Consider the following 20,824-nt stretch of genomic DNA (forward strand, 5'->3'; position numbering starts at 1 on the left):
GTATGCTCCAAACCCCCTCCCACTGGCACACACCAAGTGACAAACTCCAGATTTATTTCCCAGCAATTCCACCTGGCTTTCCAAGCAGTTGGATAAAAACAAAGCCGGGAAGGAGGGGTCTGTCTGTCCGGGCGGTATCAGTCCGGGGGCTGGGCCGGGCCGGTGCCGCGCTGCCGCTGCTGCTGCCGCCGGGCCATGCAGGCTCCGAAGGCGCGGACCTGCTCCTGGCAGTGCCGCCAGTCCCGCCGCTCGGCCATGCACTCCTGCAGCTGCCGGTGCTGCTCCAGGCAGCCGCTCCGCGCGATCCTGGCGTCCAGCGGGTCCTCGCCTTCCTCCTCCGCCGCCGCCGCGCCGCTCCAGCCGTGCCCGGCCTTCGCCATGGGGCGCTGCGGGCGGGGCAGGCGGCCGTGTCCTACGGGGGTACCTCACTCCAGCCCTGGGTGCCCAGCGCCCTCCTCCCCTCCCAAGGGTCCCCATTCCCAGGGATCTCCAGCCCCCTCCCTGCCTCCCTCCACGATCCCCCCCCCCCCCCCCCTCACCCATGGGTGCAGCCCCCGTACCAGCGCAGCGCGGTCCCTTTAAGGCGGGAGCTCGGCTCGGCACTTCCGGGACGTGGCAAGGCGGCGGCGGCGCTCGCTGATTTGTGGGTTTCTCATCTTTCCGCTCGCGCGGGGGTCGACGGGAAGTAAGGAGGCGGAAGTGTGTGCGGTTACCTCGGCAAATATGGCGGCGACGCTGCGGATCCAGAGCGACTGGAGTCGGGCGCTGAGGTGGGAACGGTCCCTTTCTTTGTCCCTGTCCTTGTCCCGCTCCCTGCCCCGCTCACCGCCGCTTCTTCTCTCTGCAGCAGGGACGAGGGCGAGGCGTGGCTGAGCTGCCGCAGCCCCGGTGAGTGGCCTGAAGAGGCCTCGAGGGAGGCTTGAGGGTGAGACGGGATCATGGAGGATCGAGAGGGTTCTGGGGGTGAGGGGTGTTCAAAGAGCAGAAACGGATGGGGGTGGCCGGGGGACCCTTTGGGATAGGGGCTGGTGGCGGGATGTGTTAGCAGGGAATGGGGCTGCTGGGGTGCCCTGCGGTCCCGTGGTTTAAAGGGGCTGGGGTGGTTTGGGGATCCCTTTGGTTTTAAAGGGACTGGGGTCACGTAGGAACCCTGAGGGCGTCAGGAGGGGATGGGAGTGTCTGAGCTCCTTGTGGGTGAGGGAGGTTGGGGTTCCTCTGAGTTGGGAGGGGCGTTTGGGGTCCCTGAGGGTGCTGGGGCTGACGGCTGCTGTCCCCCAGGGAAGGCCACCCTGTATGGCAGCGTCACCCGGCGCGGGCTCAGCTCCGATGGCGTCCCAGACATCGTGGCCTCCGAGGGATTCGTGGTCGGGGAAGTCACCAAGGTGCCAGGGCTGGGGGGAGAGGGGTTGGTGACATTTCCTGTACATAAAGGGGCTGCTCTGACAGCCTAAGCTGTCACCCATTCCCTGCACAGTCCTGCCCCGCTGTGCAGAGAGCCCTGGAGCTGGTCCCCACCTTCCCACCAGGAGCAGCCATCCCTTCCCACCTGCATCCTGAGGACATGAGCCCCACACTGACCCTCCCATCAATTTTCAAACTCTGGGATCCCACAGCTTCATCCAGTCCACAGTTCTACCTCGGCAACCTCTGTTTCAGGACTAACAGCACTTCTAATTCCTTTTTTTCTTTATTTCCCCTCCTAGAAAAGCATCCTCATTTCTTGTCCTCACGAAAATGTATCCACGAAGTTCCTGGCTCCATACACAAGTTTTTGCAGGATTCATCAGAAAAGTGTGAGTAGCTTTGTGGGGTGGGAATCTCTGGGTGTGGCTGGCAACTCTCACATCCCTGTCTGTGGTGTCCTCGTAGTGAGGGGTGGCCTGGAGTGTGGATCTGGGTGTGGGGGGTTGCAATGGAGATGGAACTTGTGGTTTGGGGATGGTGTTCCACTGAAACACCCTGGACCACGTGCCACACACTCCTTCCCCACTCCCCCTGCAGCAAATGGGGATTGGAGGCACAAAAACAAAGATCAGGGTTGAGATAAAACAATTTACTGAGAAAAACAATGGAATAAAAAAAGCAACAGTAGCAACAGCATTAATTAATCAAATTTACAGGACAGGGAAGAGATCTGCTCACCACAAGGAACACAAAACCCATGCAATATCCCAAATGTGCTCCTCCCTGCTCCTGTAAAAATTAACCCAGAACTAGGACATTGCCCACCCCTCATTCTATCCCATCTACTCATGCTCAGATCCCACACCACCCAATTATGTCTGTACACAAAAAAGCACAGGAATTATTCCCTTAATCAAAGGCAGTTCCTCCTAAATGTCTCAGGATACGAGTTCATATCCATTATACTGCTTTTCCTTGTCCCCAGTGGATTTCCAACCCCTCTCATTGGTATCCAGGGGCTTTTTTAGCTGACTTTTAAATTCTTCTGATTTTTCTTCTGCTGCCATTTTTTCACTTGTACTTCTGAGCCTTATGAAATCAGTCCAGTCCATTCTTTAAGACCTTGGTCTGTTCAGCACTTTTCTTCTAAATCCCTGATCTTTTCCAAGGCCTGGCTTTGTGAGGCTGTGAGTTGTTCCGTGCAGGGGTGGCTGCAGGCAGGACAGCGTAGTCACGGCAGATGGGGCAGGTGCTGGAATGCTCCAGGAGCCAGGTCCTGATGCACTCCCTGTGGAATTCATGCCCACACTCCAGCTCACACGCGCTCCTGCCCAGCTCCTCGTGGCATATCGTGCAGGGATCATCACCGCAGGCTGCCTGTTCCCTGGGCTGTGTTTCCACATAGGAGGAGCTGTCCTGGTGTAGGGAAGAGGGTTTCAGTCCGTAGTCCCAGATGAAGGCCTTTAATTTGAGCACCTTTAGGTTCCTGTTCCACGCGATCGACGACAGCGCCTTGGCGTAGAGCGGCGGCGCGCTCCTCCTCAGCGCCTGCCACGTGTCCCAGGTGCAGCAGGCCCTGTCCAGGTCATCCAGGCACCGACTGTTTTGAGTATTCCCAAAGAGTATGTCAGCCATGGACAGCTCTGTCAGGTACTGCACCCCTTCCAGCCTGGTGCTCCAGCTGTCCCGCCGCAGCAGCAGCTCCTCCGCCGTGTACGCCGCCCTCACGCTCCCCACCAGGCGCATCCACAGGCTGTGCCTTCCCGTCCTCCTCCCGAGCCCCCTGTCGATGGCCACGTCCTGGGACAGGCAGCCCAGCTGCTGGGCTTCAGAGCTGTCCAGCCACACGTCCACGTGGGCCCCTGCAAACCAGCACTCGTACAGCCAGAGCAGCAAGGACTGATCCGCACGGCGCCTGAAACGCTCTCGGACTGACTGCAGCTTACTCTGGGATTCACGCGTTATCTCTGCCTCTTCCTCCTCTGCTGAGGACTCTTCCTCTTCTTCTGAGGACTCCTCCTCCTCTTCATCATCTTCATCCCTCACTAAGGAAACGAATTCAGTGTTGGATGTGTTCTGTTCAGGAGCGACTGCTCCCAGCATGGGTTGTTCCTCTGGTGCAGCTGCGGTTTGAGTGGTCACGGTGCTTGTTGGTCTGTTTTCATCCTCCTCTTCCTCCTGAGGGGGCTGGCTGGTATCCAGCAGTGTCCGATACAGAGTAGCCAGGGCCCAGCAGAGTGCTGTAAGTTGCTCCTCCCTGGAGCCACGGCAGCGTTTCTCTTTCAGGTATTCTGCCACTTTAACGGGGTCCTGTATTTGTTGAGGGGTGAACCTCCAAACCACTGGAGCCGAATACTCCTTCAAAACCTGGCCAATTTTCTCCCACCTTCCCTGCCACTCATCATTATCCACTCTCTGAAAGACCCTCCCAGAAATCTCTTTTGTAACTCTGAAGATGAAGTAGACCATAAGGGTGATGTAGACCAGAGGGAGAAGATACAGCAGACAGAACGACAATGTGCTTTCTTCTGTATTCGGAGGCAGCTCAAAAGGGGCTTTTAGAGGCTTAAAGGAGTTAAAGGAGGTGAAAAGGTTGTGAAAGTATTCCTCCCCCGTTCCCCCCACGGACTGGGAACTATTATTAATGGTGTCCTGGAGGTAGTGTATAACCTCACAAGTTGATACCACAAAATCCATGCACATAAGAATCTTGAACCATTTCTCTAAACTGTTGAAGTGCATAATCAGGACCACACAGGGAAATATAAACCTGTACAGGTACCACTCCACGAAGAGCTGACTAAGCCACATCGTTGCCAGCGACGGTACCTAACACACCAAACACTCAGCTCAAACTTGCTTTCAACCCGCTGCGGGCAGAATTTATCGTTCCCACGCTAAGCTCGGTGGGAGGCTGCAGCGGGAACCGGGGCACGAAGGCAGCGACTCACTGGGAAGAGCAATGGGACAGGGATGGACCGCGGGAGCCCGGCCGGAGAGAAGGGAAGCGGGAAAAGCGGGACTTTTTCCCGCCGCCGCACGGAGAGGTGGGAGCTGGGAACATCATCCTGCTCCTGGCCCTGCCCCTCCTGCTGTTGGGAAACTTAACCCTGTCCTGGCTGGAGCCCGTCTGCGTTTCTTATTCCTGTCCATGGGTTTTACCGCTGTAGCGGTTTTTTCTTTTTTTCCCCACCCCAGCCTGAAAATTCAATTAAAAAAATGCAATGCAAGTGCAGCTCACAGAATTCCTAATGTCGGAAAAGACCTCTGAGATCGCCGAGTCCAAGCTGTGCCAAATCCCCACCTTGTCATCAGCCCAGAGCACTGAGTGCCACGTCCAGCCCTTCCTTGGACACCTCCAACCCTCCCTGGACAGTGCCCTTCCACTGTTTAAAACCCTTTTCCATGAGGAAATTCCTCCTGATGTCCAACCTGGCCCAGCCTGAGGCCGTTCCCTCTCCTCCTGTCCCTGTTCCCCCCTGGCTGTCCCCTCCTGTCAGGAGTTGTGCAGAGCCACAAGGTCCCCCCTGAGCCTCCTTTTCTCCAGGCTGAGCCCCTGCCCAGCTCCCTCAGCCCCTTCCCAGCTCCATTCCCTTCCTATAGTAAAACAGGGTGCCCCTGATGAAGGAAATGATTGGTATCTGACTCTATTGATTTAGAATGCTGAACAATTGTTTTATTAAAACTTAATTATGTAACATTATACTACAGAGAATACTAAAGAAAAACTCCTGAGTGTCTTGAGCTAGCTGGGACACAGCTTTGACTCAACAGGCTAACAACTATCACCAGAATCCAATTAGGAACTCTCTTCAGCTAAACAATCTTCCTAATGCATTTCACCTGTGCAAACAGGAGCAGCAAGTAGGGCTAAGAATTGTTTTCTCTTCTTCTCTCTGTGCTCCTCTAGGAAAAAACCTGGGAGAGAGAATTATCTCTCTGTTCACCTTCCCTGGACAAGCTCCAGCCCCTCCATGTCCTTCTTCTGAGGGGCCCCAATTCGTATAAAGAGCTAGTTTTGGTTCAGGGCTTCAGCAAATTTAGGCTGTGAATTTGGCTTCATAAATACCTCAAACTGTGTCTTGTGGGCTTGTGGGTCAGGCCAGTTACTCTGAGCTGTTTTCTCATTTCTCATCTGTTTACAGGACCTGTTAGAAAAGTCCAGATTTCTCTTCCACCTGGACTACAACTGCTGCTTGTGCAGGCTTCTGCCTCAGCATTCCTTTTTCTCCTTGCCTTGCAGAGCCACAGGCAGGGAGAAAACTTAGCAGGTCTCCCCCTGTACAGGACTAGGCTCTTGAGCAGAAATATTTATATACAGAATTATATAAAGCTAATTCTTGGTGCTTTTACCTTCCTGCAGATTACCTGCCTTGATATTTCCAGTGGTGGAGGACTTGGAGTGTCTACCAGCACAGATGGGACCATGAAAATATGGCAGGCTGCAAATGGAGAAATAAGAGTAAGAACATCTGGCTTGGATGTTGTTGTGTTGTCTGTGACATTCCTGAAGTCCTGAAGGCCGTGACTGTGGTCAGGCTGTGCACACCCTGTGAGGAATCTGGCTTCTTAATGAAAAGCTAATTGAAATTGGGAATCTTGGAGGCTTTAAGTCAAATCTGTTGGAAAAGGTGGCTTCTCCCAAGGGGGATGTTGCTCAGAGAGGTACTGAGGAGTAACAGTTCACTGACAGTCCCTATCCTGCATGGGAAGAAGGATTTTGGTGCTGGATTAGCTACATCCTGGCTTGTGGCCTACCCAGTAAAGGGGGAGAGCTCCTTCTTGTGGAGCTTGACCTGTCAGCTCCCTGTTTGGCAGAGGATAAAGACATTTAACCTGTATTTAGAAGCAAATGTATTAACTTTTGCTGTGTAATGAGCTGCTCACATGGTAGAGGGAGCCCCAAAGTCACCTCTTTGCCCCAAATTCAGAGCAGTCCATTCCAGCAATCCAGAGCCAGAGGATTTGGGTTTAATCCTTTGCCCATGTGAGAATGACAAGTTTTCCAGGGTCATAACTCAACAACTGCTCGGCACGAGGACGATGACAATGGAACTAGCACGTAGTTCTTTGTTTTTCCAGAGACTTCTGGAAGGCCATGTGTATGATGTGAATTGTTGCAGGTTTTTCCCATCGGGCCTCGTGGTTCTCAGTGGGGGAATGGATGCCCAGCTAAAGATCTGGTCAGCAGAAGATGCCAGCTGTGTAGTAACATTTAAAGGTCACAAAGGAGGTACAGAGCCCTTGAAATGCTTCATTTGCTGTATGTGTACTTGCCTTGCACATCCAGGGCAGATGTCCAGTCTGCAGCCTGCTGCACTCCGTGTTTCATGTCTGGAACGTGGCATCAGATGCCCCAAACTCTACCCCAAATTCTCTCTTCCCTGAGCTGCCAATTGCTCTGTCCAGGCTCTGGTTTTCCCTGTCCCATAAGGTGCTATGCTTCATTGAGAGGTTAATAAACCCCGTGTCTGGCTGCTCTAAACTTGATTAACTCAAAAACCCATCTTGTGCTGAATCTGCCATTGTTCTTACATTATTTGGGGGTTGGAACTTGTTCCTCAAGGTCCCTTCCCACCCATGCCATTCCAAAATCTGTTTGTGGGCATTAAAAATGCTTTTGCAGCCGTGTCCCCTAACCAAACCAGATGGTGTGGCAGAACCTTGGTCACAGTGACGCTGCCAGTCACTCTCCAGGGTGACCTTAGCCACTCTCATTCCTCCAGCCCAAACTGCTGCAGTCTGTTTGCTTGGCTCATCCTGTCCTTTGAGCTTGTGTAGGGAAAGTGCCAATTAAATCTTCTGACCACCTGGCTGTTCTCTGCTAAGAAAACCACTGTCATTTTTCAGATCCAAATTTGACAGTAAAATAAAGTAGTTAAGGGATCTTAGTGCCAGCAGACCCTGCTCTTTGGATGTTGCTGTAGCTGGACAGCAGGGATGCTGCTTTTGGGATTATCCAGGGGTGGAAATGAGAATGTTTAAAAGTGCCAGGCTCTTTTCTGCCCAGATTAGAGGTTAATTTTGTGTGGCACCAGCTCGGACTGAGGTGAGGTGTTGCTGATCATTTGATTGATAATATCTTCCCTTTGTGCCAGATGGTGGCTCCACTCTGTGGGATTTTCTAGGAGCTGCTGCCTTCCACAGGCACCTTTTTCTAGGAGCACAACTTGTCACCGTCATTTTGCTGTCACTGGGGACGGTGGCCTGGAGTTGAGCTTGGGAAATGGGCTGCTTTCTGTGTCTGTCTGAGCAGAGTGTTTGCTGTCACACAGGTATCCTGGACACTGCCATTGTGGATCGGGGCAGGAACGTGCTGTCCTGCTCCAGGGATGGCACTGCCCGTCTCTGGGACTGTGGCCAGTCCTCCTGCCTGGGCACCATCGCCGACTGCGGCTCGCCCGTCAACGGCATCGCCCTGGGCGCTGCTGACAGCTCCCTCAACCTGGGCTCACCTGAGAACCCTCCCAGTAAGGCCTTTCCCTCAAAGCCCCTCATCTCCCTGGCCCAGCCTGCTTGGGTTTGGCCCCAGTAATCCCAAGTGCTGCTCCATGCCCTTGTAACACCATGGGAAGGCAGCAGAGTGCCCCAGTCCTGGGGGGAATTCATCCCTATCAACCTTCCTCACTACTGAGTGATGAAGAGTGAGCTCTGCATCTTCTCTGGCCTTCCTGGTTTCCTGGGATCTGGAGGAATCTGGCCACAATTCAGCTGGGGTGATCCAAGCTGTTGGGTTCTGGTCCCACCAAGGTTTGTTGTGTTATTACCTGTTTTCCTTCTTTCTGCCAGGTGAACGTGAGGTGGGGACAGAAGGGAAAATCCTGCTGCTGGCTCGAGAGGACAAGAAGCTTCAAGGAGTGGGACTGCAGAGCAGGCAGCCAGTAAGGATCTGGGGCTGTCAGGGCACTGGGATGGGGAATTGAGCCAGGTTAAACCTAAACTGGAGGAGAGGCCAAATCCTGGTGCAATAAAGGGATGCTCTCTCTCCTTCCTCCTGGATAGATTTTTATGTGAGGAGTAAGAATTGCTCAGGATTTAACTTGGGAACAGGGAAAACAGTATTTAAAATTAAACAGTAGCAGCTGTACTGTCTTGTAAATAAATGACTGCTTCCCTCTCGTGGGTGTCCCACGTGCCTGACACTTGGTTTGTTCCCAAATCCTCAGGTGTTCCTCTTCATTGGATCTGATGCCTTCAACTGCTGCACGTTCCTGTCAAGCACCTACATCCTGGCAGGCACTCAGGATGGGAACATTTACCAGCTGGATGTGAGAAACACAACGTGAGTGAGTCAGTGAGTGAGCGAGTGAGTGCGTGCCTGGGGCAAACAACCAGTGTTTGGTTGGAAAGGTGAGTGAGGCAGAGGGTGCTGACAGGCAGTGCCGCTTCCAAGGGGTGCATCCCATTGCATCCTGAGCCTCTTGCATTATGTTGATGTGCTGCATTGTTATGTAAACATTTGCATAATTTTATATTTATATCATGTGTGCACATACGTGTAGATAAATTGGGCAGAAAACTTCTTATCATCAATATTCCCCCCTCCTGCACTGCCCATTTCTTTTCCCTCATGTGGATCCTGATACCATATTTATCCTGATATTTGCCATGATCCTCATTCCAGCACAGGACTGGAGCTGAGCTGTGGAGTTTTATTGCTGTTCCCTGCTAGCTCAGTCCATAGGAAAGAATCCTGGATGGTTTGGGTTGGGAGGGACCTCAAAGCTCATCCATTCCCACCCCTTCCCATGGGCAGGGACACCTTCCACTGTGCCAGGCTGCTCCAAGCCCCATCCAGCCTGGCTTTGGACACTTCCAGGAATCCAGGGGCAGGCACAGCTGCTCTGGACAGCAATCCTCATCCCCTGTTTCTGCTCCTTTTCCTAGTGCTCCAATCCAGGTGATCCACAGGTCAGGAGCACCAGTGCTGTCCCTGCTCCCGTACCGAGATGGATTCATTGCCAGCCAAGGTAATTCCAGGGCTGTTTTGTGCCCCTAGAAATCCTGGGATCGAGTCAAGGAGCCTTGTGCTCCTTGGGCATTGTCCTCTTACCCCTTTGCTTGAGGATTTCCACCCTCCACATCCCTCATACCCCTCCAAAATCCCTCCAAGGAATGTCTCCCCCAATGGAGCCTTTTCCTTCTGGAATTTCAGTCTGAAATTAAGTGTAATTTCACTAATTGGCTGCTGTGCCTTCCTTGCAGGGGATGGCACCTGCTTCATTGTTCAGCAGGACCTGGATTATGTCCTGGATCTCACTGAGGCTGACTGTGACCCCGTGTACAAGGTGGGGAATGTGGGGTGTCCTGAGGAGAGGGTGGGCAGGGAAAGCTGATGCCAGGCAGGAGGCACTGCCTTCACCTCAGGCAGAGGTTGACTTCTGAGCTTATCTTTGTTCTTTCTACCTGAATAATGCTGATATTTTGCACAAACCAATCCTCTGCAGAATTCCCTGGCTTTATCTCTGTTGTGCAGGAGCTGGCTGGAGTGGTAGAGTTGGAGCAGCTCTGTTCCTATAAGATAAAGGGTGCTGGGAGAATCCTGAGGGTAAAAGCAATGGTGTTCTGCCTGACCCATCTTGTTCTCTTTTTTTTTTTTCCCCTTCTTCAGGTGGCTTCTTGGGAGAAGGAAATCTACACGTGCTGCAGGGATGGGATAGTGAGGAGATACCAACTTTCTGACCTTTAGGTGTTTGGAGGGGCCAAAAAAGGAGAAACATGTGGGAAAGGCTCTTCCAAGCTGATTTTCCTGGGATGTATGTGTACAAGTTTAAGGCTGTTGTCATGACCAGGCTCCATACACAGTGTTTTTGTAACAGGTCATACTTTTTCCTACTACACAACTGGGATCAGTTTTTAATTTAGAGAGGATCTTGTGTTGCAGCGATGTTGTGGTTGCATTTCCAGTGCTGAAAATACACTGTTTGTAGTGGGGGAAATAAACAAATAAATAAGGGGGAGACGGGGTGTAGTGAAAGTGACTGTCACAGTATGGGGTGAAATAAACCGCTGCTTTGATAACACCTGTTATCAGCACTCCTTTTAATACATGTGTTATATGTTAATACATGTGTTATATGTTAATACATGTGTTTCCATGGAAATTTGGGGATTTTTAAGAAACTAAGGAGGTGCGGGGTGAAGGATTGAGCGGGCCCCCGCAGAGTGCGGAAGTGAGCGGGAGAACTAGATTTCCCTTGATGCCCCGCGCGGCGCCGACCGGAAGTCTTGTCGCTATAGCAACGGGACGCCATGGGGCTGGACTACTACGCTGTGCTGGAGCTGGACCGCGGGGCCACCGCCGACGACATCAAGAAGGCGTGAGGGACCCCCGGGATCAGAGCTACCCCCTGGGCCGGGAGGCAGCCGGGGGTGGCTGTGCTTGGCCTTCCCCTGCCCCACCGAGGGGAAAGGGTCTGGGGCTGTGCGGGCAGCCCGGGCTGGATGTGGGAATGGAGGGGCCGTGGGGGTATTCTGAGGGCTGTAGCTCCTCTGCTCTGCTCTGCAGCCAGGCTGGGGGTGCTCACCTGGAGAGGAGAAGGCTCCAGGGAGAGCTCAGAGCCCTTGCAGGGCCTGAAGGGGCTCCAGGAGAGCTGCAGAGGGACTGGGGACAAGGCCTGGAGGGACAGCACACAGGGAATGGCTCCCACTGCCAGAGGGCAGGGATGGATGGGAGATTGGGGGTGGTGAGGCCCTGGTACAGGTTCCCCAGAGCAGCTGTGGCAGCCCCTGGATCCCTGGAAGTTGCTCCAAGCCCTCTCCAGCCTGGGCTAGTGGAAGGCATCCCTGCCTATGGCAGGGGCTGGGAATGAGATGGGCTTTAAAGTCCCCCTGAATCCAAACCATCCTGTGACCCTCAGCTATCGGACGTTGGCTCTGAAGTACCACCCGCTGAAATGCAAGGAGCCCTGGGGCCCCAAGAGGTTCCACCAGCTGGCAGAGGCCTACGATGTGCTCAGCGACCGTAAGTGGGACTGTCCCCCCTTCCTGGAGTGTCCCCCCTTCCTGGAGTGCCCTGCTCCCTGCAGGACCAGCTCCTTTGTGACCCACAGCCCAGCTGGGAACTGGCACACACTTCCTGGGACCCCTCTTCTCTTTCTTCTGCACCCCAACAAAACCTGGATCTCAGGCTGGGGCTCTCCCTGGTTTCCCAATGCTTCCTTGTTCCCTAAGCTATGAAGAAAGGCATCTACGACAAATTTGGGGAAGAGGGGCTGAAAGGTGGCATCCCCTTGGAGTACGCCAGTGACAACCCCTGGAGCGTGGGCTACGTGTTCCACAACAACCCTGAGAGAGTCTTCAGGGAGTTCTTTGGAGGGGACAACCCCTTTGCAGGTAGGCTGGGACACTCTGGGGCTCTGCCTGTGGCTGCCATCATTCTCCAGGAATGCTTCCCTGCCCAGCTGCCCTCAGGTCCCTCTGGTGCTCGGAGGGGAGATCCTGGCTTCCCCCAGGGAGGCCTGGAGGTGCATGCTCAGGCTGTCAGCTTTGCCCAGCTGCTCCTGTGACCCTTTCTGGGATTCCCATCCAGAAGAGGGATGAGAGAGGCCAGGCTGCCATAAACACTCCTGGAAAGAAGAAACCCTTGGGGTGGTTCTGGGTGGGAGGTGAAGAGCCCAGAGCTCTGAGCCCAGTGAGGGCTGTGTCCCTGCTCCCTCCCCCAGAGTTCTTTGCTGAGGATGGCTCGGAGGTGCTGCTGCCCTTTGGGGGGCCCCGGGGCCGGGGGGCCCTGCGCAGGGACCCCCCCATCGTGCGGGATCTCTACGTGTCCCTCGAGGACCTGTTCCACGGCTGCACCAAGAAGATCAAGATCTCCCGCAGGGTAGGCAGGGGCTCTGGGGCTGCACTTTGGGCTCAGCTCTACCCTCAGTGGGGGACACTGGGGATTTAGGGGTGGCCCTGCACCAGGGCCTTGTGGCAGGCAGGGATTAGCACCAAACCCAGGAGCTGAACCGGTTTTTCCCCCCTGGCTTGGCAAAGGGAATTCAGCACGGGAGGCAATGTGGGAGCTGATCCCAGAGACGGGTGGAGAAGGAGCTCAGTGTGTTCTGGGCTCCCACAATTCCATTTTCACACTGCATTTTATCTCCTTTTTGTGCCCTTGGTGACCTCTGTCCCCCTCCTTGTTGTCCCAGCCTCCTGGACCCAGCCCTGAGCCTCTCCTGCTCTAGGACATGAGGAAACAGCCTCAAGCTGTGCCAGGGGAGGCTTAGGTTGGATATTAGGGAAAATTTCTGCACTGAAAGGATGGTCAGCCATTGCAGTAGGCTGGAGTGGAGTCCCCATTCCTGGAGGGATTTAAAGCTGTGTGGTTGTGGCACTTGGGGATACGGGTTAGTGCTGGGGGAACATTGGACTCCATGACCTTGGAGGGCTTTTCTGACCTAAATGACCCCACAGTTTTATGGATCTGATGATTCCATGGATCTGATTCATGATCTGCCAGGCTCTGCCATTCAAGCCAGGCTTGCCCTTTGCTGCTGACCCTCCCTCCTCCTCCCTCCCTCTGTGCCCAGGTGATGAACGAGGATGGCCAGACCAGCACCATCAGGGACAAGATCCTGACCATCGACGTGCAGCCAGGATGGCAGCGTGGCACCAGGATCACCTTTGAGAAGGAAGGAGACCAGGTGAGCACAGAACCACACAATAGCCAGGTTTGGGAGGCACCCCTGGAGATCACCTCATCCAACACCCCTGCCCAGGCAGGAACCCATCCAGATGGGTTTGGGATCTCTCCAGAGAGGAGACTCCATGCCCCGCCCTGAGCAGCTGATCCAGTCCTGTGCCCTCTCCATGGGAAAAGCTCCTCCATGAAGAAATTCTGGTTTCCCACTGCTGAGGGCACTTGGCAGCACGACCAACAGAAGCACTCTGAGGAGCCTGGATTTTCCTCAGAACAGATTAAAGAACAAATAATTGAAAGGGCTGGTTTTCTTCCTGACAAAAACACAGTTTCAGGTTTGCCCTTGGCTGGGCAGGCATCTTGGATAAAAGATTCCTTTTTCTCTTAAGGGAAGAAAACTCCTTTCCCTTCTCTCTAGCCAGCTGAAAACAGCAACGGAAGAGGAGCAGGAATTTGTGTCAGTTTCCCTGTATGAAATAATCTTCAGGTTTCCAAGGACAGGTTGGATGTGGCTTGGGGCAGCCTGGTCTAGTGGAGGTGTCCCTGCCCATGGCAGGGGGTGGAACTGGGTGAATTTCAATGTCACTTCCAACCCAAACCATCCTGGCATTCCATGATTCTGTGACCTCTTTCCCCCTCAATCAGGGCCCAAACATCATTCCAGCTGACATCACCTTTGTTGTCCAAGAGAAACTTCACCCAAGGTTCAAAAGGATCGAGAACAACCTCCTTTATGTTGCCAGCATCTCCCTGGCGAAGGTAAAGGGCCCAGTGAGGGGACAGAGGGTCACCTTTGGGCTCTGGGGCTGCAGCAGCAGCTCCTGGTGGCCCTGCACGCCCGGCAGGCACTGACTGGATGCACCCTGGATGTGTGGACGCTGGATGGGAGGCTGCTCAACATCCCCATCAATGACATTGTGGAGTAAGTGCCAGGGGAAAATGGGGGTGAGCGGGCACTTGGGAGGAGCTTGGGGTGCTCCAAAGCCTTTTCCAGCAGGTTTGGGGCTGCAGGAGGAGGAGGCCCACAGTGGATGACTCTTCAGGTCTGGGGCCACATTGCTGGGAGCAGAGGCAAGGACAGGGCTGGGTGTGGGTGGATGAGGGTGGATGCTGGAGCCTGGAAGAGGAGGATGGATGAAGCTGGAGGAGCAAGTACCCTGAGGAAGCCACGTGGGGCTGGGGATCATGGCTCTGTGCTGGGATCATGCCACAGCTCTCCTCAGCCCCTCCCTTTGCTCGGCAGCCCCAAGTACTACAAAAAGGTGCCGGGGGAAGGGATGCCGCTGGCACAGGACCCGCAGCACAAGGGGGACCTCTACATCTACTTCGACATCCTCTTCCCCAAGAGGCTCAGCCCTGAGGTGAAAAAACTCCTGAAAAGCATCCTCCAGCCCTAGGGACCTTCCCCCTCTCCCCCCTCCCTTATCCCCCCCAATAAATGGTTTTGGAGCCAGCACTGGGACTGGGCAGAAGTTATTCCAAATGCTGGGAACCCTAAGACACAGGATCACCCTAAAACAACAGCCCTGAGGCCTGGCCCAGGTCCAGCTGGATTTGTGGTCTCTGCTCTCCAGCTCCCACCCTGCAGCAGCAGCTCTGCAGCCCTGAGGTGGCTGAGGGAGGATTTGGGGGGGATGCAGGGAGGGACCCACGGCCAAGACCCTGCCCACCAGCATCAGTGCTTTATTTTCCCAATCCCAGAATCTGTCCCTGCTGAAGCTGAGCCCTGACAGCACAGGGAGAGGTCAGATAACCCGTGTGTTTTCCAACGGCACTCCAGGGCTGGGAGAGTGCCCTAAAACGCGGAGGAAACCCTAACCCTGCTGCGATCAGACCCCATAGGGGTGGGTTACTGCAAGTGCCAGTAAGGGATAATGGGAGGCTGTGCCGGGAAGGGCAGGACTGAAGGGAACATGCCAGGCTGTTAGAAACGTCATTTCCAGGGAGTAAACCTCAGCAGAGAGGACGGAGGAGCCCCGAGTGCCTGTGCCTGGCCCCACTCCCCGCTGTCCGTGGCGGGATCGCCCCGAGGGTCCCGGCCCCGCCGGAGCTGCAGTGCCGGGCCTGGCCACAGGAGGGCAGCACCACCTGCAGGGTGCAGCGCTGTGCCCGCTGCGGCCCGGCTGCGGCCCCGGCTGCGGCCCCGGCTCCGGCCCGCTCCGGCCCCGGCCGTGACCGCGTTCGGTCCCAGCGCTGGCCCAAACCCGCTCCCGGTTCCTTACAAAGTTCGTCTCAAGCTTGGCAAAAACCAGCCCCTGCTGCAGAGAGCACCGGTCCGCAGTGATCTCCACTTCCCTGGGAAACCTGAGCCTGCCCCAGGCTGTACCAAGGTGAGGGCAAGTCTGCAGAGGCTTTTGCAGTCACTTGGACTGCTGCACTTGGAGTAGGATCCAGCTAAAATGGAATTCTGGAAACAACCTCCAAAATCCTGTAGGATACTACTTTAAAGTGAGTCCAAAGGGCAGCAGCCCCTGCACCCTGAGCAGCACAATTCCATGTGGGATCCCGAGGGATCGCCCCGCGGAGCCTCGAGGGTCCCGGCCCTGCTGCGCCTCAGGGTCTCCACAGGGCGGCGGCACCCAGCCCGCATTCCCGGAAAGGGGAATTAAAGGAATTGAAGGAATCTCTTCAGAATTTTCATCCCTACCTATTCCAGCCGTTAAAAGTTCTTTTTTCTTACTGTATTCTTTGCCTAATTTTATTCTAACCATTTTCATCCCAGACCCCATTTGTCAGTGAGTCAATCCTTTATCATTGTACTTTGGGCAAAATAAGGGACACCATGGATGCTGGACCACAGGAGGTCTTGAGGAGAAACCCATTAAAACCTGATAGAGAAAAGTTTTAAGGCGCTCCAGAACCCAGAAATCTGTTCATGCCTCCTCACGCCACCCCAGTTCTGTCACATCCCCCTGAGCTGTGCAGGTGAGGCCAAAGCTCCCTTTCCTCTTAGGAATCCCTGTCTGAGCACAAAGCCACGTTGCCAATATCAGATAGTGCCAATATCAGATAGTGCCAATTTCAGATTTCTCTGCCCACCAAGGACACCCCAGCCTGGAGGGACATTTCTCCCACTCTCCAACAGAGACCTCAGGGAGATTTTCCAGCCTGGCTGGTGCTCCACTGGGCAGCTGTTAGGGCCAAGTATCTCCTCTGGATTTGTGCAAATGATTGCAGATAAGAAAGGAAAGTTCAGCGAGTGTTCCAGGCTGGCTGGCATGAAAAGGTGCTGGCCAGAGCATTCTGAGTGGGAATTTCAGGCCAGAGCCTGAGGAAGATGAGACAATCACTGATCCAGCCATGAGAGGGCAGTGAGACCCAGCTCACGGTGAAAAACATTCATTTACAGAAGAACACTTCTAGCTTTTACTCTGTTCAGTCAGAAATTGACTCCAAATTCCCACCTCAGCCTCTGTCTGCTGAGGGGCAAATCAATACAAGGGCTTGCTCCTGCTCCTGCTGGGAGGAGAAATGAATCCCAAAGCAAGAGGGATAAAAAAATCCCCTTTTACAGCTGATGGGAAAGGTTAAAAAGAAGCAGACAGCACTGCCCTGTGTGCTGCTTGTCCTTGCAGCTGTGCCTCAGAACCTCTCCCAAAACCTCAGAGAGCACCCCAAAGCCATAAGCAGGCAAACCCCAAGGGCTGCCCATTCACTCCTAGCTCCAGTCACTTTCCTTGACGTACATTTTATGACCTAGAGACCCATCATTAACTCTCTTATTCCCAAAATGTTTATTCTCTCCCCTCTGGATAAGATTTTCCCTCCAAAATATTAATTGTAACTTTATAGAGCTACTCAAGTTTCACCCCCAAATTTTCCAAATCTCTCCACTACTGATCACCTCAGTTTACCTCAAACCATTCCTTCTCTACCATGGAGATTGCCTCAGATTTTACCCTCATAATTTTCACTACCTGTCAACCTCTAATTACCTCATTTTTACTCAAAATCTTCATTGTCTCCCCTACAGATTAATTCAGATTTTATACCCAAACTGTTCATTTTGTCCCCTATAGATTACCTCAGATTTTTCCTCCAAAACGTTCCTTGTCTCTTACACCTCAAAAAATTAAAAAAAAAAGTCTTAAATTAAAAAGAAGAATTGCTGAAAAGCAGTCAAAATTCTCAGTGAAAATAATAACAGGATGGAAGTAGCAATAGTGTTGAAGATATATTTTTGCTCAATGTCCTTATGGTCTGCAAGAACTGATAATTTTACACTGGCAGTGAACACTTGGTTCCTCCTAAAGGGAGGAAAGCAATGTATTGTCAGTGTCATGAATTGCTTTAAAAAAATTTCCCAGTTCTCTTAGTGTGGCAAATAGAAGGTTTACATGAGGAATTAAAACCCAGAGGTGCATTTTGCTTTCCCAACTCTCTGCTTAGCTGTGCCAGAGTGCCAAAACCGTGCTCCTGAGCCCCATCCCCTGGCTCTGCTCTGCTGGCTGAGCCGCGCCACCCGAAACATCCCAAAATAGTTTTTTGGGCAGTTTTATTGCACCAATATCCCTGCAGGCGTTCCCGAGGAGGCCGGGAGAGGGCACATCTCCACCAGGGATTGATTTCCCTGCTGCTCGGCGCTGCCAAGGAGGATCTTCCAGCTCAGAACCTTGGGCTCCGAATTGTTCAGATGGAGCCTGCAGGACCCTCCTCTGCTCCTCCCCGAGGTTCCTGGAGGATGCTGTGCTGTTTCTGCTGGGATGCTCTCTATGAAAAACCCAAAACCCTGCAAAATACGGGTTTTCCTGCTCCTGAGAGTGCTTGGCAGCTCACATCTGTCTCCTGTTTCTGACCCGAGTTGTAGAAGCAATAAAATGAAGCGAGCATTATTTAAGCCATGCTGAGAAGCAAATTCCCGTGATTTGCCAGAAACTCAAACCATTCCTCTTATCTTTCCAGAGTGGGGTCGGAAACACGAAAACTTTGCCTGTTTAAAGCTTTTACAAGCAGACCTAACCGAGTTTCCAGTGGCACTGGAAATGCCGAAATGCTGAATGGCAAAGGGCAGCGAATTAACGCTGCTGGTGAATCTCAGACAGCCCCGAGGGAGCCAAAGCATCAAAGCACTGCAGAGCTGTTTAAAACACCTGGGACAGAGAGATTTCACACCGGTTCCTGAGTGAGTAACAGCGGGCCCTGCACTGGGCACATTCCCATTGTTTTCTGCCATTCCCTTCCAATCCCCCATCCCCACATCCAGAGGGTGTTGGGGAAATTAATCCACAAACAGCAGAGGTTTATGTCCCAAAAGGAGGCAGAGGAGTCCTTTTTCTTTATTTCAATAAAGGCAGAGGCCATGGGGCATTCCCCTGGGATCTCTCAAGTTTTTGGAGGACGCAGCCTCCTTTTAATCCCAATTTCCCTTCTCTCTTTCCCCATTTCTGAGGTACTTGAGAGGTTCAGACTTCCCAAAATCTCTGATACCAAAGATTTCCCTGTAATGTATAACCCTCCCTTTTCATTTTTAATTCTTACTGAATTTAGGGGGTTTTCCCCATTGGCTGAGGTACTTGAGAGGTTCAGACTTCCCAAAATCTCTGATACCAAAGATTTCCCACTAATGTATAACCCTCCCTTTTAATTTTTAATTCTTACTGAATTTAGGGGGTTTTCTTCCCCATTGTTTCTTTCATCTCTCAATGTGTAATTTCGTTTATCAGCAAACCTAAAGTTTATTTGTAAAAGCAAATATCTATTTCCATCCATCAATCAGTGGAACCCTTCCCATTGTTTCTTTTATCTCCCAGTGCTGGTTTTATCTCCCAGCAGACCCACAGCTTGTCTGGAAAGACAAATCCACCATTCCTCTCAAGGGGAATGCTGGATTTGGGGGGAACCCCTAAAATCCCGCGTTTCTCTCCAAGTCCCGCTGGGTTTTGCTGGCTGCTCTTTAAACCCAGCCTAAGCAGAGCTCGGCTTTGCACCGGGGCTGCTGAGAAAGGAGGGATCAGTTTACAAAGCTCCGTATTTGAGCGGGGATTAACGAGGCTTGGAGGCAATTTGCGAACACACAAACTGTGCCTGGCTGCTGCTTCAGAAACCTTTCCCCGAGAGAGCATCTCCCCGAGACACAGAGGGCTTGGCTTAGCTGGGCCAGACCCCCTTGACAGGCTGCTGTGAAATTCCAGCCTTACATCGTTCCTTAAACCCCTTGCTGGGCTCAGGGACACCCCTGGCAAAACCCTTTTCTGCTTTTGGAGCTTTGACTGCAGTGCCTGGGAGCCCCAAAGCTTTTATTTAGAAATAAACCAAAAACACGCCAAAATACCACCAAAAAAATAACCCCAAATAACACCAAAAGGTGTTGGGGCCACATTCCCTTCAGGGCACTTTTCCTTAACTAAACTCTGGCTGCATCTGGCAACAAAAAGTTCCACCAAACTGGGAGGAAAAGCTTTTGGATCAGCCAGGAATGGGCTCACAGGTAATTCCAGGCTGTGTTGGTCTGTCATTCAGAGAGGGCAGATCCATTTCAACACTGGCAGGAGGAAAAACAGCTTGAACAGTTTATTTAACAACATGGTGTATGTAAATTTGGCCAGGAGACACAGAAACACATCACCCTGCCAGGACACAGAGCAGAGCTGCCCAAAGCAGAGAGAGCAGCAAGGAAAACTCTGAGATAGGGTCAGTATCTAATCCAGATAGCTCAGAAAACACAAACCCCAAATACTTTAAATGCCAGGAAAATCACACAGTTTTTCTCTTCTCTTCTCTTCTCTTCTCTTCTCTTCTCTTCTCTTCTCTTCTCTTCTCTTCTCTTCTCTTCTCTTCTCTTCTCTTCTCTTCTCTTCTCTTCTCTTCTCTTCTCTTCTCTTCTCTTCTCTTCCTCCTTTCCTTTCCTTTCCTTTCCTTTTCCTTTCCTTTTCCTTTTCCTTTTCCTCTTCCTTTTCCTTTTCCTTTTCCTTTTCCTTTTCCTTTTCCTTTTCCTTTTCTTTTTTTTCACATCTTGGAAAGCCAGCTAAGGAAGTGGCTGCCACCACACAGGGCAGGAGATACTGAACGTGCTGGTGAGGCTTTATTCCAATCCAAAATGCTAATCCAAAAGTCACCTCCTGGTTTCTGTTTCCTCTTTTGTTTCTCCAGTAAACTCCAGGATATTTGTTTTAGGAGCTACAGTGACTCTGAAATTGCTGCCTTTTCCTCTGAAGAGGATTATCTGTCTGTCCTGGTGGCACATGACAGTTTTTGGGGGGGATGATGACATCCTTCTCCTTGAAGGCTGCTGTGTTTTGTTTTCCTGGGGTGTTATCTTTGAGAGCAGCCAGAGCCATGGAAGGGCTCAGTCAGTGAGCAGCCCCACGTGGTTTGGGAGCCCACAGCTGGATCTGCAGGGAGAGCTGAAATTGCAGAGAATGGATCCCTCAGCCTGACTGGGACACCCTGAGGCTGTTCTACCAGAGGTCACATTGATGCTGGTCAAAACACACACAGAGTGCCAAAACTTTCAAATATCCTGTGGGAAACTTGATAAAACTAAACCCAAAAAAGAAAATTAGCTCATTTTCATCAGCACTGAACAGTGCAGTGCCTTCACTTACTTCTCTCTGCTGTGCTGTGTCTTTTGCTCAGTTTAACCTGGGTTAAGCCTTTCCATAGGTTTATCCCTGTTTTGTCACACTAACTTAGGTCAGAGGTTTTTGGGGTGTCAGCTCTGAAGCTCTGCTCCTGCTGTCTAGTGGGAACACTGCCACTGGTGGCAGAGGGGCCAAGATCAAACACTGTGAGCCTTCTGCTGAAATGAACTTTGGAACTGCTCCCTAATTCCATCATCTCAGGCACTCTGGTTCC

At 52.6% G+C, this 20,824-nt stretch overlaps 3 protein-coding genes and 1 long non-coding RNA gene across 7 annotated transcripts; 3 read left to right on the forward strand and 1 right to left on the reverse strand.

Annotated features, from left to right (window-relative positions):
- Window positions 1–37: 37 nt before the first annotated feature.
- Window positions 38–673, reverse strand: LOC118699982 (cytochrome c oxidase assembly factor 4 homolog, mitochondrial). 2 transcript variants are annotated; one of them, XM_036404264.2, is made up of 2 exons: window positions 561–673; window positions 38–386 (listed from the first exon to the last, which is right to left on the reverse strand). In XM_036404264.2, exon 2 carries the CDS (start codon window positions 378–380, stop codon window positions 138–140), a length of 243 nt encoding a protein of 80 aa, XP_036260157.1. In that variant the 5' UTR covers window positions 381–386; window positions 561–673; the 3' UTR covers window positions 38–137. The 2 variants fall into 2 exon arrangements, with proteins under 2 accessions (XP_036260157.1, XP_036260156.1); XM_036404263.1 differs by having other exon boundaries at window positions 38–412; window positions 561–611.
- PAAF1 (proteasomal ATPase associated factor 1) lies at window positions 141–10,434 on the forward strand. Of its 2 annotated transcripts, XM_036404261.2 has the most exons (12): window positions 141–770; window positions 848–888; window positions 1,279–1,382; window positions 1,704–1,793; window positions 5,768–5,866; window positions 6,487–6,637; window positions 7,680–7,874; window positions 8,194–8,285; window positions 8,571–8,686; window positions 9,292–9,374; window positions 9,610–9,692; window positions 10,016–10,434. In XM_036404261.2, the coding sequence occupies exons 1-12, from the start codon at window positions 724–726 to the stop codon at window positions 10,091–10,093; spliced, it is 1,179 nt and encodes a 392-aa protein (XP_036260154.1). In that variant the 5' UTR covers window positions 141–723; the 3' UTR covers window positions 10,094–10,434. The 2 variants fall into 2 exon arrangements, with proteins under 2 accessions (XP_036260154.1, XP_054370026.1); XM_054514051.1 differs by lacking the exon at window positions 7,680–7,874.
- Window positions 10,435–10,650: 216 nt separating this feature from the next.
- Window positions 10,651–14,486, forward strand: DNAJB13 (DnaJ heat shock protein family (Hsp40) member B13). Of its 2 annotated transcripts, XM_036404248.1 has the most exons (8): window positions 10,651–10,724; window positions 11,265–11,368; window positions 11,578–11,739; window positions 12,069–12,226; window positions 12,921–13,034; window positions 13,676–13,789; window positions 13,876–13,952; window positions 14,274–14,486. In XM_036404248.1, the coding sequence occupies exons 1-8, from the start codon at window positions 10,657–10,659 to the stop codon at window positions 14,425–14,427; spliced, it is 951 nt and encodes a 316-aa protein (XP_036260141.1). In that variant the 5' UTR covers window positions 10,651–10,656; the 3' UTR covers window positions 14,428–14,486. The 2 variants fall into 2 exon arrangements, with proteins under 2 accessions (XP_036260141.1, XP_054374615.1); XM_054518640.1 differs by lacking the exon at window positions 10,651–10,724 and having other exon boundaries at window positions 10,940–11,368; window positions 11,457–11,739.
- Window positions 14,487–17,944: 3,458 nt separating this feature from the next.
- Window positions 17,945–20,084, forward strand: LOC118699983 (uncharacterized). Its single transcript, XR_004982158.1, has 2 exons — window positions 17,945–18,152; window positions 19,995–20,084. It is a non-coding gene; the product is annotated as an uncharacterized LOC118699983 (long non-coding RNA).
- The last annotated feature ends 740 nt before the right edge of the window (window positions 20,085–20,824 follow it).

The sequence above is a fragment of the Molothrus ater genome, chromosome 2 (assembly GCF_012460135.2).
Source record: "Molothrus ater isolate BHLD 08-10-18 breed brown headed cowbird chromosome 2, BPBGC_Mater_1.1, whole genome shotgun sequence".
NCBI lineage: Eukaryota > Metazoa > Chordata > Aves > Passeriformes > Icteridae > Molothrus > Molothrus ater.